Source organism: Pelodiscus sinensis, chromosome 2 (genome assembly GCF_052426305.1).
Source record: "Pelodiscus sinensis isolate ZL-2025 chromosome 2, ASM5242630v1, whole genome shotgun sequence".
Taxonomy (NCBI): Eukaryota; Metazoa; Chordata; order Testudines; family Trionychidae; genus Pelodiscus; species Pelodiscus sinensis.
The window spans coordinates 148946128-148962314 of record NC_143053.1 but is presented as its reverse complement, the minus strand read 5'-3'; the positions used below and the strand labels follow the sequence as shown (position 1 = coordinate 148962314).

Here is a 16187-nt window from a genome sequence, read left to right as displayed (position 1 = left end):
TCTGAGTCCTCCACTGACCCCAGGCTCCACACTGTGCTTCTGCTTTGAAATGCACAAGAGCCCCTGCTGGGGACTCTTGTACATTTCAAAGCTGGCACCTGCATGCAGCCCAGAGTCAGTGGGACTTTCCGCTGGCCCAGGCTGCACCCGGAGTTCCACATTCCTCCTGTGAAATGTACAAAAGCCCCATCAGGGGCTCTTGTACATTTCAAAGGAAGAATGCACAAGTGCCTATCGACTAGTCAAGTAGTAATGGAAATTCCATTGAGTACTCGACTAGTAACTTACTCGATATTTAATATCCTTACCCTTGACCTTGAGTACTCCCTTAAAGAGACAGTGCACTAACATGCTCAGGCACGCATAGTCTCTCTCCCTCTCCCCTCAATACACAGCATCAGGGCTCCCTACGCTCAGGTCATTTCCCCACAGTGCGCATATTAGGGGCACAGAAGAGAGGCATGGGGGTAGGAGAGATGGGTGCAGAGGATGAGGCCAAGGAGAATTCATGGTGTAGGAGTGAAGGGGGCACAGTATAGGGGTTGGGGCACAAGAGGGAGGTGCAGGCATTAGGGGCTAAGGGGGCACAGTGCAGGGAGGGAGGTGCAGAGGTAGTGAGGAAGAGTGGGTGGAGAGACTAGAGAGCACACAGGGGACCAGGGACAATGCAGGAGCAGTACAACCACAGGGACCAGAAGCGTCAAAATGCAAATTCACCCAGAGTGCCATTTTTCCTAAGGCTGGCTCTGGTTCTATTATCACAATTGGGAAAATAAAGCACATTTGTCCTCATCATCAACACCTTTTATTACTTAAAGTTGCAGGAAAATGACTGAGAAATTTTAAAAACTATATTTACTGTTTCTAATACACATTTTGTTTACTCTCTTCATTTCCCTTTCATCCTTCCAGTTATTGTCATTTTTCAGTTTTTCTAACATTGGTCTTTGGCAAAATTACTTCAAGTAAAAAAAAAAAAAAGATTTTTGAAAATAATGACAAATGCAGATTTAGCAGCTTTTTAAAGTAACAGCTGTATCTTTGAAAGAGTAGTGCCCAGCCTGAGCTCACCTGTCCCAGAAGAAAACCCCGGGTTTTGAAAGTTGTAATTTTTTATTTCATTGTACCATCTTTCAGCTACTTCGTTTCCTGCAAGACAAAAGAAATGAGGCTGTGGAATTACAACAGATAAGGTGAACTCAGCAAACTGCAACTAACATCTCCCTGCCCACATGATTCTTCTGTTAAAAGATCAGCAAGAACTGTTGACCATTAAAATGGAGTCATATAAACAGGGAATGAGTAACAACTTTAAGCCACTTCTTGAATCAAGGGAAGTTCTGAGTTACAAGTGGCCTTTCCCCATCTCACCAATTACCAACACACACTCAAATAAAGCATTCCATTATAAAAGCAATTAAAGCAAGAAAAGAGAAACAGAGTGCTGCTGATGGATGCTTTCTAGAACAGAAGGAAACCCCAGGAGCCTTCTGAGAAATAGCAGGAGAAAGAGACATAAAAAGGCCACACCCTACACAGAATTATGTACTTCCGGATAGAATTAAAATTAAAAACCACAAACCGCAAAAATGAGGTATCAGAAAGATTAACTCATTCTAAGGGCTGATGGCATGTAAAGTATAATTATCCACTGTGTGTATCACTTACAGGATTAGTTAAGGATGAATTGCCGGTCTTTTACAGAGGGGATTTCGCTCTGGGGTTTGTGGACAGGATGCCACAAAAGCACTTTTTCCTCCCTCCAACCTTCCCATCAGTATGTCTGGGTGATAATGCAATCACTAGGAAGGCATAATTTCTCTGATATTTTTTAGGCAATTTCCTCAATCTCAATGAATTTGGCTAGAGAATATTGAAAGGTTTGCAAGTCAAATTATTGGGCCCTCTCTGGATAGAAGGCGTGACCGAAGGACCTCTTGATGTCCACTAGCAGATGGTGCAGGGTTACAGAGATACAGGGATCCCCTTGAGTTACCAAAACAGGTCAGGTCAAGTCTTTGCTGAAAGCCTGTGTTACAGCAGTTATGAAATCACCGTGAAACACGTGCAGATGTGAGAGGCATTATGAATGTATACTGAAAATGCTATTCATAAAGCCTTATTGTTTACTCAGAAGTAGCATGCACTGAGACAGACTTCTCCAGACAGGAGGTGAAAGACACTTATCTCCTTGGTTGTCCATTGTGAATCTTACAAAGAAAGTGTATTTGCATATTGAGTCAGATGCTAAGGAAGAGACTGACGTCTACACTACAACGTAGTGCCAAACTTCGGAAAAGCCTGCTTTTTTGAGCCATCCCTTTTTCCTTGTAAAACGAGGTTTACAGGGATGGTGAAAGAACATGTCTGCTATATCCATTTTTTTTTTCCGGAAAAGTGGCATTCCTTGGACGTGGCAGTAAAGCACTGCAGTCTAGACATACCCTGAGAGTGCACCAGGAAAAACAAAACCAGCAAAGGTTATCCTATTTATGAGTAAAGACAACAGACATTGAGGGACAAAACTGGAGGTACCATGGTGCACCAGGCATCCTTCATTCTGTGAAGACAAGCTGCCTGCAGACTTGATCTTATGAAATAGGGTTTCAGTCATTCTGGGAGAAGGAGCTGGGGAAGTTCTTTTATATGAGACAGGCCTATTCATCTTGTGTCCATAGGCTCTAGCAAGCATATTATGGTTTTGTTTTACATGGAACCAGTTGTTTCCAGTTTGCACTCTCATTTGAATCTCTGTTTTGTTTTTAACAAACTTGCTTTCATTATCGAAGTACCTAAGTGTTGTGTGTTAAGTGAAGGTCTGATCCTGAGGTGAACTAGTAAGTTTGCGTGAACTATTCCTTTGGGAGTAGCCAACCTGAGAGTTCTATGAGTCTTCAGTGGTGCAGGGGGTGAGCACTGCAGGAAGATGCACAGAGGACATGGGGATCAGTGTGTGCTTATTGCTAACTCATCCAAAGAGAATGAGGAGGCCTGCAGGATAGTGCTTGTGTTCACAGAGGCTGGTGGAGTCATGCAGCTGATCCACACCAGGTACAGATAAGATTTCCTCATATGAAGGGCAGCTGGAGCGAGGTGCATCACAACCCCTGGTATCTCAGGAAGCATCACAGCAGGTCCACTCCAGAAGACAGACAGGGCAAAAGTCAGAGAGTCAAGAAGGTTCTTCCATCCACCACCAAATGAAAGGCAATTAAAGGAAAGGAGCCCTTTCAAACTCTCTCCAAATGGAGGGAGAAGCCCACTACAACAAAACTCAAAGCAAGACTCCCCTGCAGCAATCTTTTGAGCAGTGTAATTCACCCTTCCACCCACATGAACATTGTAAACACTGAACTTACTAAATATGGTGCCTGTGCTGCAGAGTCTGTTGTGTAAGGGTTTTCCAACATTGACGGTTTAGCAGTCAAACCCTCTCCCCGCTGTTTACTTCTATCCATTTGGAGAATATCTACGTGGCCCAATTTTCTTGTTAACCTTCAGATACAATTAATTACTACAGATGTTCTTCTAAACTTTTTGAATGAGTTAAAGATATCAGATCAGATTCTCCAGTGCAGTGCAGGTACTGTGGGGCCACATGGAAAGCTAAGTCTCGCATTACAGCAATGTTGGTGAACCAGGGAAGATTATCAGAGAGGTAGCCATATTCATCTGTAACTGGAAAAACTTAAACAACATATAGTCTCTAAGGTGCTGCAAGGCTATTTGTTGCTTTTTATGTTTTTCCAAGGAAGATATGTCAGTGAGAGGATCATCCTCTGATGCGATAGAGCTGATGTAGAAAGTCTTGAACCATTCCCTTTCCCTACTGCAAGTACATTAGGGAAAAGGGGATATGGCAAAGAAACCCTGCGATACATCAATCCTTGGCTGCAGTTAAAATTCCCAGAGCCACTTGTTAGTATAGCCTTCTATTCACAGAGACTGGCCCTGCACAAAACCAAAACCAGGATCATGGAGGTAACAGTGTGAGCTTTAAGCTACCTTTGTAGCCACTCCTGAGCTGTACTGTTCATCTCCACCCCAGGAGATGTGTGACCAGAATTTCATTTCAACAGCTGTTTTTAGTGCTTACTATACAGGCAGTCCCCGGGTTACGTACAAGATAGGGACTGTAGGTTTGTTCTTAAGTTGAATTTGTATGTAAGTCGGAACTGGTACATATTGTAGGGGAAACTCTAGCCAAACATTTCTCCAGAGCTCAGTTTTATTCTCCCACACCTCACTTCCCTCAGTCCTTTATTCTCAAGCTGAGGTGTCTGCTGAGAAAAGCCACTCTGCGTCTCCCTGGTCTGCTGGGGGGAGGAGGGGCGCTAGCTTCGCGTCTCCCTGGTCTGCTGGGGGGGAAGCAGCTAGTACGGGGTTGCCTCACCCCGTTTGTAAGTAGGGATCCGATGTAAGTCGGATCCATGTAACCCGGGGACTGCCTGTGTTCTGCTATTTTAATCCCCTTTTTTGTCCTGTAATGAAATTAAGAAGCCACAACAACAAAATGACCCAGGCAAGTTCTGTCTTGCATTAAGAGTTGTACCATTTGTTATCAAAACTGCATAGTGGCTTTGTTAATGTTGACAGCCCTGTGATCTGTTTATTCCTATACTTGGCAGAACAATGCCTGCAGTTCGTTGGAGCTCAGAGGTTTTATATAAAACAGATTGTGTTTAATGGGGCTAATTAATCATTAACTTATATACTGTATAGTTCCATTAAACGCTAGGGTAATGCATGGAGCAAGGCTGCCCCTAGGTATTTTGCCACCCAGGGTGGAAAATGTTTTTGGCATGTGCAAACACACACAACCAGACCAGCAGAGAAAAAAGTTGGTATCCAACTTGCCTGCCTCTATGGCTGAACTTTGAGTTTATGTAAGTGATGGATTTGGCCCTATTTTCTTTCTTTGTTTTGGGGAAATAGGGTGAAAGCTGTTGAGGATGGAAGGTTTATTTGCTGTTCTGTCTGTTCTGTTTATTGCCAGGTTCTTGACAGTCTGGCTGCTCCCTGGGTGGTTGTGGTATAAGAATGCCCATTTGCATGACTGAGAAAAGAAAATGTAATATTATTGATAACTGACATGCTGATTAATAATAGCATAAATAGTTGGGAAAGTGGTTTTCTGATTATGTACTTAACAGTGGACTCAATTCACTTGCAAGACATTTTTACTTAATACAGGCCCATACGTTGGAATTTCTGGAGTGCGCGTGTTCTTTTTTTGTAAACCTGGGCTGCAATTTTTTTTTAAAAAGGAGTTCAAAATAGTCATGCCATGAGTGTGCATAAGAGAGGTCAATGAAAAATTTGAGTGGAAACAGTGATTGGTAAAACGATATTCACACACACACACTCTGCAGACCAAGGTGATCTCTCTCCTTCTCACACACAACACGCTCTGTCTTCCCAGGGCTCCCCACACACTGAGGGCTGGCAGGCAGCGGGGAACCAGCCAGACTGGGGTAGAACCCAGGCATCCCTAATCTAAAGCCCTAACTCCCCTCCCCTTCTCGCTGAGAACCCAAGTGTCTGGCAGCCCAAGTGGGATTTGTTTCCCTGGCAGGGCAGCAAGCAGCTCTTTCACTCCTGTTTTTCTACAGCCAGCAGCTCCCGGGCGCCTATTTATCCCCCGCACGGGTCCCTCCACCCCCCACCCTGCAAGTGTGTCTCATAGCACCGTCCTGGGCACTGGCACACAGAACTGGCACAGTGGTGACTACATCAAAAGAACCTGGCAAAAGAAGGGAGTGGGAGGTAGCGGGTCGCCTAGAGTCTGGTTCTGCACCAAACTCTCCTGCATGTTTTCTTGTTAATTCAGCTGTAAAACGTGAGGCAGAACAGACTGATGGCAGGGGTTCCAACACAATTTGCAGATGCAAATCACACCTTCTCTTACGTCAATTAAAAAAAAACCCACAACCCTTTGCAGAGATTATTTATAACCAGCATCAAAGAGCTTAGATTTGTTTCCCACCCCCATCAGCTCTGTAGTCTCAACATTGCAGGAAGTAGAATAATAAATCAGTGGATACTGCGCAAAGCAGCTAGGCCTACAACATGCACAATGTTGAGCCTTAGTTAGTTATCTGATTGCAGTGACTCATGTTTTGCTATTTTACAGGCAAAATAAGATACTGCCGTCTCAAACTGAACTCTACCGTTCATATGCTCCGTGTGTGTGGCTTCAGTTCTCAGGATTAAACACAGTGAACCCCTCCACTTTCATGCTCCCATAGAATTATGACTTCATTAATGACCTGGCCTTCGCTGGCAAGGTGGTAGGAAATGCTCTGCCCTGAAGGGGCAAGTGAATTGCTGTCTGTAACACAGATCTGTGAACTGAATGCACCGTGTTGTTGCGTACACCTGACTGCTTGTCATCTTGGTGCTCTCCAGCAGGTATTTGTTTTCATTTGGCACACAAACTGGTGATACAAGTAAACTGCCTCTGACTAAGGCACTTTCTGAAGCAAGTGTTTCAGGCATAGTTACAGGCTCTTCCCTCCTCTCCCAGCTGCCTTCTCTTGAGTTTTGGACCAAGAAAATTTTCTGTAACGAGACCTGTTTTGCAGCTGCACAGGCTAGGCTGTGTGGGTTGAGGTGACTCCCATTAACGTTAACAAAAGTTACATCTGTGCAGTGAAAAAGGAACATAGACACTTTTGTGCTTCATTCAAGAGTAACATGTATAAAATAAATTGATCAATCAGTCAGTGATGCCCAAATCAAGATCTTCTTGATGCTATGAGTTTATTTTGAATGTGATGTTTTTGTATTGATATCTCTGTTAAAACAAGTACATGTCAAAATATAATACTTCCTGGTTAAGTGGCCCAACTGTGACCTTTTCTTCCGCTGCAGAATCTGAATGACCTCCATATTACTACAGCCATAGCATTACACAGCATAAAATTGTAACAGATGAACCAAGCCCATAATCTTTATTCTAGATCTAACAGAGACATTCAAGCTTCATATGAAGAAAGAGCCTACCAGGAACAGAACACACAGCATGCAAGATATGTGGAACCAATGACCGACATGGAGTTGCTACGTAATATTTTAAGAAGTCTGCTAGGTAAAATTTTTATGAACAATCTATGTAACCTAGACAGTGAGGTAAAGTTATTGTATCCTAGATTATCAGAATTTCCTGTATGATTGCCTTAATCTAATTCATACTAGGGGTAGCAGAGTGTTTGTTATATGCCTGCAATAATTGAATAAAAGGAAAACTGTCACCAAGAAGACTATTGTCCCAGATAAGGACATCTCAGCTCACACTTGAAAGACAGTGATAGAAATGTAGCCATGTTAGTCTAGGGTAGCTGAAACAAAATACAGGACTATGTAGCACTTTAAAGACTAACAAGATGGTTTATTAGATGATGAGCTTTTGTGGGCCAGACCAACTTCCTCAGATCAAATAGTGGAAGAAAATAGTCACAACCATATATACCAAAAGATACAATTAAAAAAATGAACACAAAGGAAAAGGACAAATCAAATTTCAGAACAGAAGAGAGATGCGGGGGGCGGAGGCGGAAGGTAAATGTCTGTGAGCTAATCATATTAGAGGTGATAATTGGGGAAGCTATCTTTGTAATGGGTAAGATAACTAGAGTCTTTGTTAAGACCCCGGTGTAAAGTGTCGAATTTTAGCATGAATAACAGTTCAGAGGATTCTCTTTCAAGTGCAGTTTTAAAAGGCTTTTGAAGCAGGATGCAGGTAATTAAGTCGTTGAGACAATGTCCTTTCTGGTTGAAATGGCAAGAAACTTTTTTCTTTGTGGTCCTGTCTAATATCTGTTTTGTGGGCATTGATCCTTTGGCGAAGTGTCTGAGACGTTTGTCCAATGTACATAGCAGACGGACACTTTCGGCACATGATAGCATAAATTATATTTCTGGATGCGCAGGAATATGTGTTCTTGATCTTATAACTCACTTGACAGACAGTGAGAAAAGCTATCAGTTTCAAGGACCTTATAGCCCATCTCCAATAAGTCATAAGCCTTGTTGTGTCCAGGCTGAGAACTAACAGCTCTCAGGGCTAAAACTTGATGGTCTGGGAGAAAAGGGAGGTGGATCAAAAGAACTAAATAGCTTTTAAAAGAACTCTCCCTTCTCAGGCTGGGAGAGAGAAACAACCAAGTTAAGGGAACTAACCATGCCAACCAGACCCCAGAGATCTTGAGGGGTTTATAGGAAGCTTAGACCTATGAGGATCCCCATATAAATAATAGAGATACCTGGTGACTCACTGTAATGACAATCTGCTTTATTATTCCTAATTTTATCCTCTCTAGCAATTTTGGTGTGTTTTCCTTTTTTCCAAACTGGAGATGGATGGCAGTTCCTCCATCTTAAGGGTGAGGAGAAAGCAAGAGGAGTGTCTAGCTGAGCAGGCTGGAGAAAAATGAATTTTTGTGTGCGCTAAAGACTGACTTTCCTACCTGAAATTATCCCACACATTAGCAGGGGAATAAAGGGAACTTAGAGTCAAAAGAAAGAATAAAAACCATGATTTGATTAAAAAAAACAATTTGGGGCCATTCTAGTGATTTGAGGGCATGATTCATGAACTTAGATCTTATGAGAGGATGCGAATTATGATACTTGATCTTATGAGGTTAGCAATATTGTTCTTTTAACAGCTGCCTTTCTCTTACATGCTTGCGAGTTAATATATGACACTTTCCTTTAAAAAGCCTGGCCAGTCACTGGGTACCACTGTCATAGCTCCTAAAGGGAACAGGCTTGTGGGCACAGGACATAAATTCAGACCTGGTGAGATAATTCACAGAAGACTTCAGCCTGAGAGTCTGAGAATTACACAATTCTACTTGCATCCCAGTGATGTCTAGAGATCTGAGAGAGATGAGCTCAAAGAGACCAGGAGGAGTCAGAAGCTCATTTAGCTAGTAGTAGTCACATAATCTATTTCCTCAAGTTTGTTGATATAGAGAACTGGCCACTGCATTTCTAGTTAATCTATATGAATTGATTTTATACTGAGCAATATAATTTTGAAATGCCACCGTTTTACCTTACATTTGAATTACTTTTTTGTTTTAAAAAAATCAACAAATCAAACCAACGACAAAAAACCCAAATAAGAAAATTTGTCTAAGCTGGCACTTGTAAGAAGTACATTTTAGTTTAAAGGAAACTAAACATCCTTCCCTCACTAGATAACCGTTACTAAGGGTGCAAGAAGTATGCAAACAAATGCAATCACTTCCAGAGCTTCCTTTCTGCTGTGCTTATTTGCAGAGCAATGGGCTAACATTTTTTTTAAATATTTTTCTTGGTTTTACTGCTGTCAACCACAGCTGAACTTGCAAAACTGTTCTAAAGAAACACAGCTGCTCCTGCTCTTTTCCTGACAATGTCTGACTGATGGCCCCTACTAGACACAAGTTCTGGCATGCATCTCTGAACAGTGCTGGATGGTTTTTACAACATGTCCCGACTGTGAGGAAAAGCGGATAAATTCCATGTATCGTGTAGATAACAGAATATGGATGATAAGAACAGGACAAACTGATAAACAGAAGCTTTAAGTTTTGCAGGCGATACTGCTCTATTGTGATTTTGTAGTGAAGATGGAGGAGAGTTTTGCATTGTACTTCTAAAACCTCTCTCTCTAAATCTCTCACTATCTTTTTTGGACACTTTCTTAATGTCACATGGCACGTTTCCTCTTACTTAGCAGCACATTACTCAGTGAGTAATCCCAGTGATTTTCAAAAGTAGACTGGTTAGATATTATTCTAAAGAAAAGCAGCAGAATTAGTCTTGTTTTTTTTAAAAAAAATTAAACAATTTTCTAATTTCACTTTAAAAAAGGCTTTAAAAAGAACTTCCCCAAAACACATAACGTTAGGAAATAATCCATGTACTTGCTTATTGTAGCCAATACTTATTTATAATAGTGAATCTATTCTTTCTGCCATCCCTTGTATAGGTCTTTCTAGTAGAGATGCAGGCGGTTCTGCTTCAAGACACCAAGTGCTACAAGCCTACACAGAGCCTTTATACTGATCAACCCCTTAAGGTACAACCTTGCTCTGAGCGGTCAGGAGCCACACATGCCATGAGGTATATTGGGAAATCTCAAGGCCTGCCTGCCACAATACTCCTATATTGGGATGAAGCTGGCTACCTTCTGCATACTGATCCATCTCCACTGGCTAGGCCTTGCCTCTTAACTCTCTGAGGGTATGTCTACACTTGCACCCTCTTTCGAGAGAGGGATGCAAATAAAGACATTCAAAATTGAAAATGAAGCCAGGATTTAAATATCCCGTGCTTCATTTGCATATTCACATTATGGCACTATTTCAAAATAATGCTATTTCGAAATAACAGATGCTGTTAAGACGCGGTTTTTTGAGAGAAAACCCTTCTCTCAAAATAACCCTTATTCCTCATGCAATGAGGTTTACCAGTTATTTCGAGACTAGGGTTTTCTCTCGAAATAACTGGGTCTTAACAGTGTCTGTTATTTCTAAATAGTGCCATAAGGCAAATATGCAAATGAAGCACAGGATATCTAAATCCCGGCATCATTTGCAATTTCCAATGTCTCCATTTGCATCCCTCTCTTGAAAGAGGGTGCAAGTGTAGACATACCCTGAGACATCACGTATCCACAGGAAATAGAACAGTGAAGTCCCTTTTCTCTCCAGAGTGCACAGGCTGCAGTTCTATATAAGCCTGGTCACTTCATGGGCCGTAAGATGCCCGCTCGTACTTCCCACTACATAAGATTCAGTCAGAAAGCTGGTCCTAAGTCTCTGTAGCACAGGAGTCGGCAACATCCGGCACGCACGCAATAAATGGCATGCAAAATGATTTTCAGTGGCACATGGGAGCAGGGGAGTGGAGAAAGCCTAGGGGTCACTAACTTATTCCATGTGTGGAGCAGCGTCTGACTGCCACGTGGGAGAGACTGTTGTAATAAATAAACCCTGTTACAGACACTGGGGGGGAGGGGGAGTAAGTGCCGCCCAGACCCTGCACCCCCGCCCCCAGCCTGCTCCTGTCCCCTCCCCTCTGGCCAGACATCTACCCCACTCTGTTCCTGGCCCCTCCCACCAGCCAAATATCCACCCATACCCTGCCCTGTCTCCCCTGGCCAGACATCCACCCATACCTTGCCCTGCCCCACCCCAGCCAGACATCCACCCAAACCCTGCTCCTGCCCTCTCCCCCCGCTAAGCAGGAGCCGCCCTAGCCGAGCTGCCAGCAACTGGCGCCCTAGGTAAAACCATGATCGGCACCCCCGCCTGCAAAGCTCTCAACTGCCCTTTATCTTGGCACCCAAGGCAACCGCCTAGTTCGCCTACATTGACAGGCCGCCTCCTGCCGGTAAGACACCCTACTCTGCACCCCACCCAGCTCATGCACCCAGGTGTGGGGAAGCACCTCCCCACAGGAAAAGCTGGAGTGAAGCCCAGGGCAGGAGACCAAGCGGGGCACGTGGTGGAGAAAGCCCCTCCTGGGAGAGCGGTTCAGCCCAGTGCAGGAAGGTTAGATCGTGGCATGCCATTTCAGAAAGGTTGCTGACCCCTGCTTTAGCACCTGCCTTCAAGCTTATGAAACATCTGGCACACTGATATCATCAGGTACCCAACCGAGTGTGTGATGTACCTGAGCAGGCCAAGGAAGGGAAACTACAGCAGGTAACTGGCAATTATGACATCACTCATCAGAGCACAGAAAGAGTGCAATGCAACCTCCTCAAGATCAAAAGGAGGAAATGACTGACTCATATTTGTTTGAATACAGGGCTGAATACATTTCAGACATCAGCCACAGACTGCTTTACTCTGGAAATCTTATAATGAAATGTAAAGAAATTCCAAAGAACTGATGATGAGGGCATTACATTTTCAGCCCCCCCTTTTTTTTTCTGATACATGAAACCCAATTATGCCAGCTTTTTGTCGAACACTAAAAATCCAGCAATGCAAGAGTTCTTTTTAGAGAGACTATATGCCAAGTTGGAGGCTTACTGATGTTTCCTTCATCTGGAAAGGAAATTGGAAGACACTGACTCCCCTTTGTTAACTACTTGAATAGAATCCACAATACAAGCAGTTTCCAGCCTGACACAAATTAATTATCTACATGGAACTGGACAAGGAAAAAAATGGTAAGAGAACCAACTCCACAGGGGCCTAACCTAAGCCAACATCTGAGAACAATTTTCAGCACACAACTAGCTTTCACTCACAAGCACTTAAAAAGTATTTGCTCTATAGAAAGTGTAGTTGCCTCAAAAGATTTATAGAATAAAGTTTTATCAGTTTGGAGAACAAGGAGAGGATGTGGCTCAAACTTTTCATCAGGATATGCAATGATGTAAATAAAAAAAAAATAGATATAGCCATATAAAAATCTCCCAGAGCAGATTAGACAAAACAGTTGTGGAAACATAGCATGTACAAGAAAAAGCTGCTCCATGAAAGCCTAATGCAGACAGCCTTTCCCCCCCTCCCCCCTTGCCATATTGTCAAACAAAGTCATCATATAAAGCTTTTAAAACATGTTTGTGGAACATTAGTGCTAACAAAAAGGAGGAATTAGTGCTAACAGGGGACAAGCACTGTGCTAACATCTCCACACACCTATGCTCCTTCAAAGGCATGTTTCATGTTAGTTCAAAGGACATCGTGCGAATCGTTCTGAAGTGAGCTGAAGTGTGTAATAATTTTTCACAGTGAATGAATATCCACTAGGGGATGGGATTTTCAAAGGTCCACAGAGGAGCGAGAGGCCTAACAACAATGGGATTTGGGTCCCTACCTTCCCGGGGCTCTTTTGAAAATTCTGGTCTAAGGTGACATTAAGAAACTAACATTCACTTTTGTTCTTAGTCACATGCTCTCTGGAAGGGAGAGTGTTCTAACCTGATGCATTGCCTGGTCTCTGTAGGGGGAAAACAAGCCTTAATAAGTGACTAGAAAAGGGAGGAACAGGAGCGCAGTGAAAATGATTCTTACTGAGCACTCATCACATGCTGCCTCCATGAGATGGTTTTACTAAGAGCTCAGTTCCTCACATGTGTCTAAACTAGATAAAAGAGAGATGACTTTTATGTCAAGTCAGAAAGTATTTTCACTGGTGGATCAAGGGGGACCAGAAAGGTGTTGATTTAAAGGTCACTAGAAGTGATTTATTCATAAATCAGTTCCCATATATGGAAAGGACAATGCAAGAGCAATTAGCATTGACTTAGGACTGGTCTATGCTGAAAACCTACATCAGCCTGACTACATTTCTCAGGGTGTGGGGAATCCCCCCTGTTGCTATAATAGTGTGTGTCTACACTGAAGTGCTGCTGCAGCTGTGCCACTGCAGTGTTTCAAGTGTAGACAAGCCATTAGTCTTCTTGGCATTGTTGAGGCAATGACTCTCCTTTGTTGTGCTGGTGCAAAACCGGAACAGTGAAAGTGTAGGAGGCTTATTTCTCTTTCTCTCTCTCTCTCTCTCCTCTAGCACTTTAGAAAACTAAGTCAACCCATGCATCACAGCACCAAAGAGGCATGGTCTGCCACCCAGTTAGCAGGCCATGCTAGCTGTAGCATGTGCATCTCCTTTTCAGCACAGCAACTGAAGTGTCTACCACTGCACAACCTCTAGGCCAATTCCATGGAATGAGAACCATGCTGGTAAGATTCCTGAAGCAAAAGAAAATATCTAACGAAGTCCTCGGTTTGAGCTACTCGCTCACCCAGGACAAGATCTGGCCCTTTGTATTCAAAGTGACTAAGGAGGTTTGTTTACTTATAATCTAGTCTATGACATAGGAGTAAAAATCAAACTTACCTGGCTGATCATACGAAGCCCACGCTAGATTTTCTCCACATTTTCCATTTGCTGACTCAGGGCTGTGTTGGAGGACCCTTGTGCTAGCCAGTTTTTCTGCATACCTAGCAAAGGAATCATACACCAGTGACAGCTAATGTCCATGTGGAGAGCAATCACACTGACCTGGGGGTTTGCAATCCTGTTACTGATTTTCCAAGTGCCTAAAGCAGTGGATGTTCTGAGATCAACACAGATCTTAGCAGCATGAGGAGAGTCAAGAGGTCTTGTCTCTTCTTATTGCCTCTAGGGCCTCCCCATGTCTATTATATCATGCCTAGCTTGGAGGCAATAAGGTACAAAGCCACATATTACCAAGATCTGTGTAGATCTAGGAGAATCCAGGAGTTGCAGTCTCTGCCACTTGTGTGTGGAGAAGAAGAGACACTTGCAGCAGTTTCTGCAAGTGATAATTCCTGTAGTTTGTAGTCTCCTACATGGGAATGTATTGGGGGGAAGAAGGGGTTTCCAAGTCCCAGGCAAGAAGCTATTAAGGGAGCAAATTATTCATGGTCTGAGAGGTAAATAGTCATGGATTAGAGACTGCTTAAGAAACCAAAAAACAATGAGCAGGAAATAGTTTTCAGTGTGGACAGAAGTGATTTTGAAGAGTTTATGTCCAGAAAGACCATTAGATCATCTAGCCCAGGGGCTCCGAAATTGCAGTGTATGAACGTGGTATAGGAGCTTCTTGGAAGAGGTACACCCAAAGCTCTAAAAAAAAAAAAAAAACTCGCTAGGTTTTGAAGGAATAGTTGTTGCCTGAGCTGTGGAGGCCAAAAAAATGCCCAAGAAGCTACATGGCACTTTCAGCCACAAAGGTGGATAACACTTGCTCCCTGCGCCCAGCACAGTAGTTTTTATTCAGTGGTGTGATGAGTTCTGTGGCTGTCCAGAGGGGTGCTTTACTCACATCAGGCTGTCTGGCTTTCCACTATACTATCATCATTTGTGCGACTGCAGTGCCTTCAAGCCCCAGTTATGGACGAGACCCCAATTGTGCCAGGCACAGCACACAAACTGAACAGAAGGCCTAGTTCTTAACTGGCCTGCACTGCTCAAGTTATCGTAGCAAACTCACAAAGGTTCCCTTTCATGCCGCAAGAGCGCCTCATTTGAAAAGACACACCAACACAAGGGTGGTTCATGGTGCTCAGTCACATGGAACCACAGAATCAAAGCCCCTCCTCCATACACACACACATTGCAGAGCAGAAGTTTCTTCTGCACTCGCTGCTTCACAGAAACTGGCCGGAAGGCAGAAGATGTATGGAGAATTCTCAGCAGGGTGGGATAGCAGTTGGTCAGGTCCAGTATATGAAAGCCTAGCTACAAGACTAAGCAGAGACAGACTACTCTTTCCACTGCTCTTTCACTGAAATTTGAGCCTCATTCTAGGAGGGGAAGCTGCTGCACAGTTTGCTCAGCATTGCACACTTGCCTGGGCTGTTTGAGAGAAGGGGCTAGAGTTGCTGAGGAGCAAAAGGCTTCCTGAAGCTGAACCTGCATGATGCCCAGATAAAGGCCCCAACTTCCTGCCAAGACTCTCCCACCAGCACTTAACGTGGAGTGGGCAAAAAGGAACATGCAAAAGACACAGACCTAGTAAAAGGAATTTTAAACTCAAGCTGGGTTGCAGAGGAGTGCACTGTGAGCACTGTTTTACCAAAGCTGCTGCTTCCAAGTTATGATAGAACCACCGTCCCTTCTTTTAGACCATTTTAAGCACTACCCCCATTTCTCTACCCCATTCCAGAGGTGAAAGTAAGCAGGTGCGCCCTGGTGTGCAGCTCCAGCAAGCGGTGGCTGAAGCTATTTAAAGAGCTTGCAGGGACCTGAGTTGCAATACGACAGTACTTGTAAGAAGTTTTAAGTTACTTTCACCACTGCCCCATTCCCTGAGCGTTTCCTCGTATACACACTTATTAATGGCACTCCTCTTTTTTCTGAGCGCCTCAAAATACTTTGTGTTTTTCTTGATTTAAATCTTGTAAAGGGAAAGCAATGTGACCTTTGGCTTGTGTTCAGTGACAATCTTGATTAGAATTAGTAGGAACTTTGAATTTAAATGAGATGATTTAAAAAGTCTAGCCACTGAATGTAGTACAGCTGCATACCAACACAGATGAATGCATCATGGATGAGATATTTAATTGTTTCTTGTAATCTGAGGACTACAAAAGACAAATAAAAATAATGTCTTATTCAATGTGCTACTTATTGTCGTGCTGTGTAAAAAACTAAGATGTTAACGAAGGATATTTTAGGCTTCTTTATGCATTTATTTTTCTACAGCA

At 43.2% G+C, this 16187-nt stretch overlaps 1 protein-coding gene across 1 annotated transcript in view; it reads right to left on the bottom strand.

The window, feature by feature from the left end:
* Positions 1-16187, bottom strand: part of GLIPR2 (GLI pathogenesis related 2) — a 44629-nt gene that overhangs the window by 3508 nt on the left and 24934 nt on the right. The window contains exons 3-4 of the mRNA XM_006113037.5: positions 13852-13955; positions 1072-1149 (exon numbers count right to left, since the gene is read on the bottom strand). Of these exons, the coding sequence (XP_006113099.1) occupies positions 1072-1149; positions 13852-13955 (182 nt within the window). The remainder of the gene's footprint in view (positions 1-1071; positions 1150-13851; positions 13956-16187) is intronic.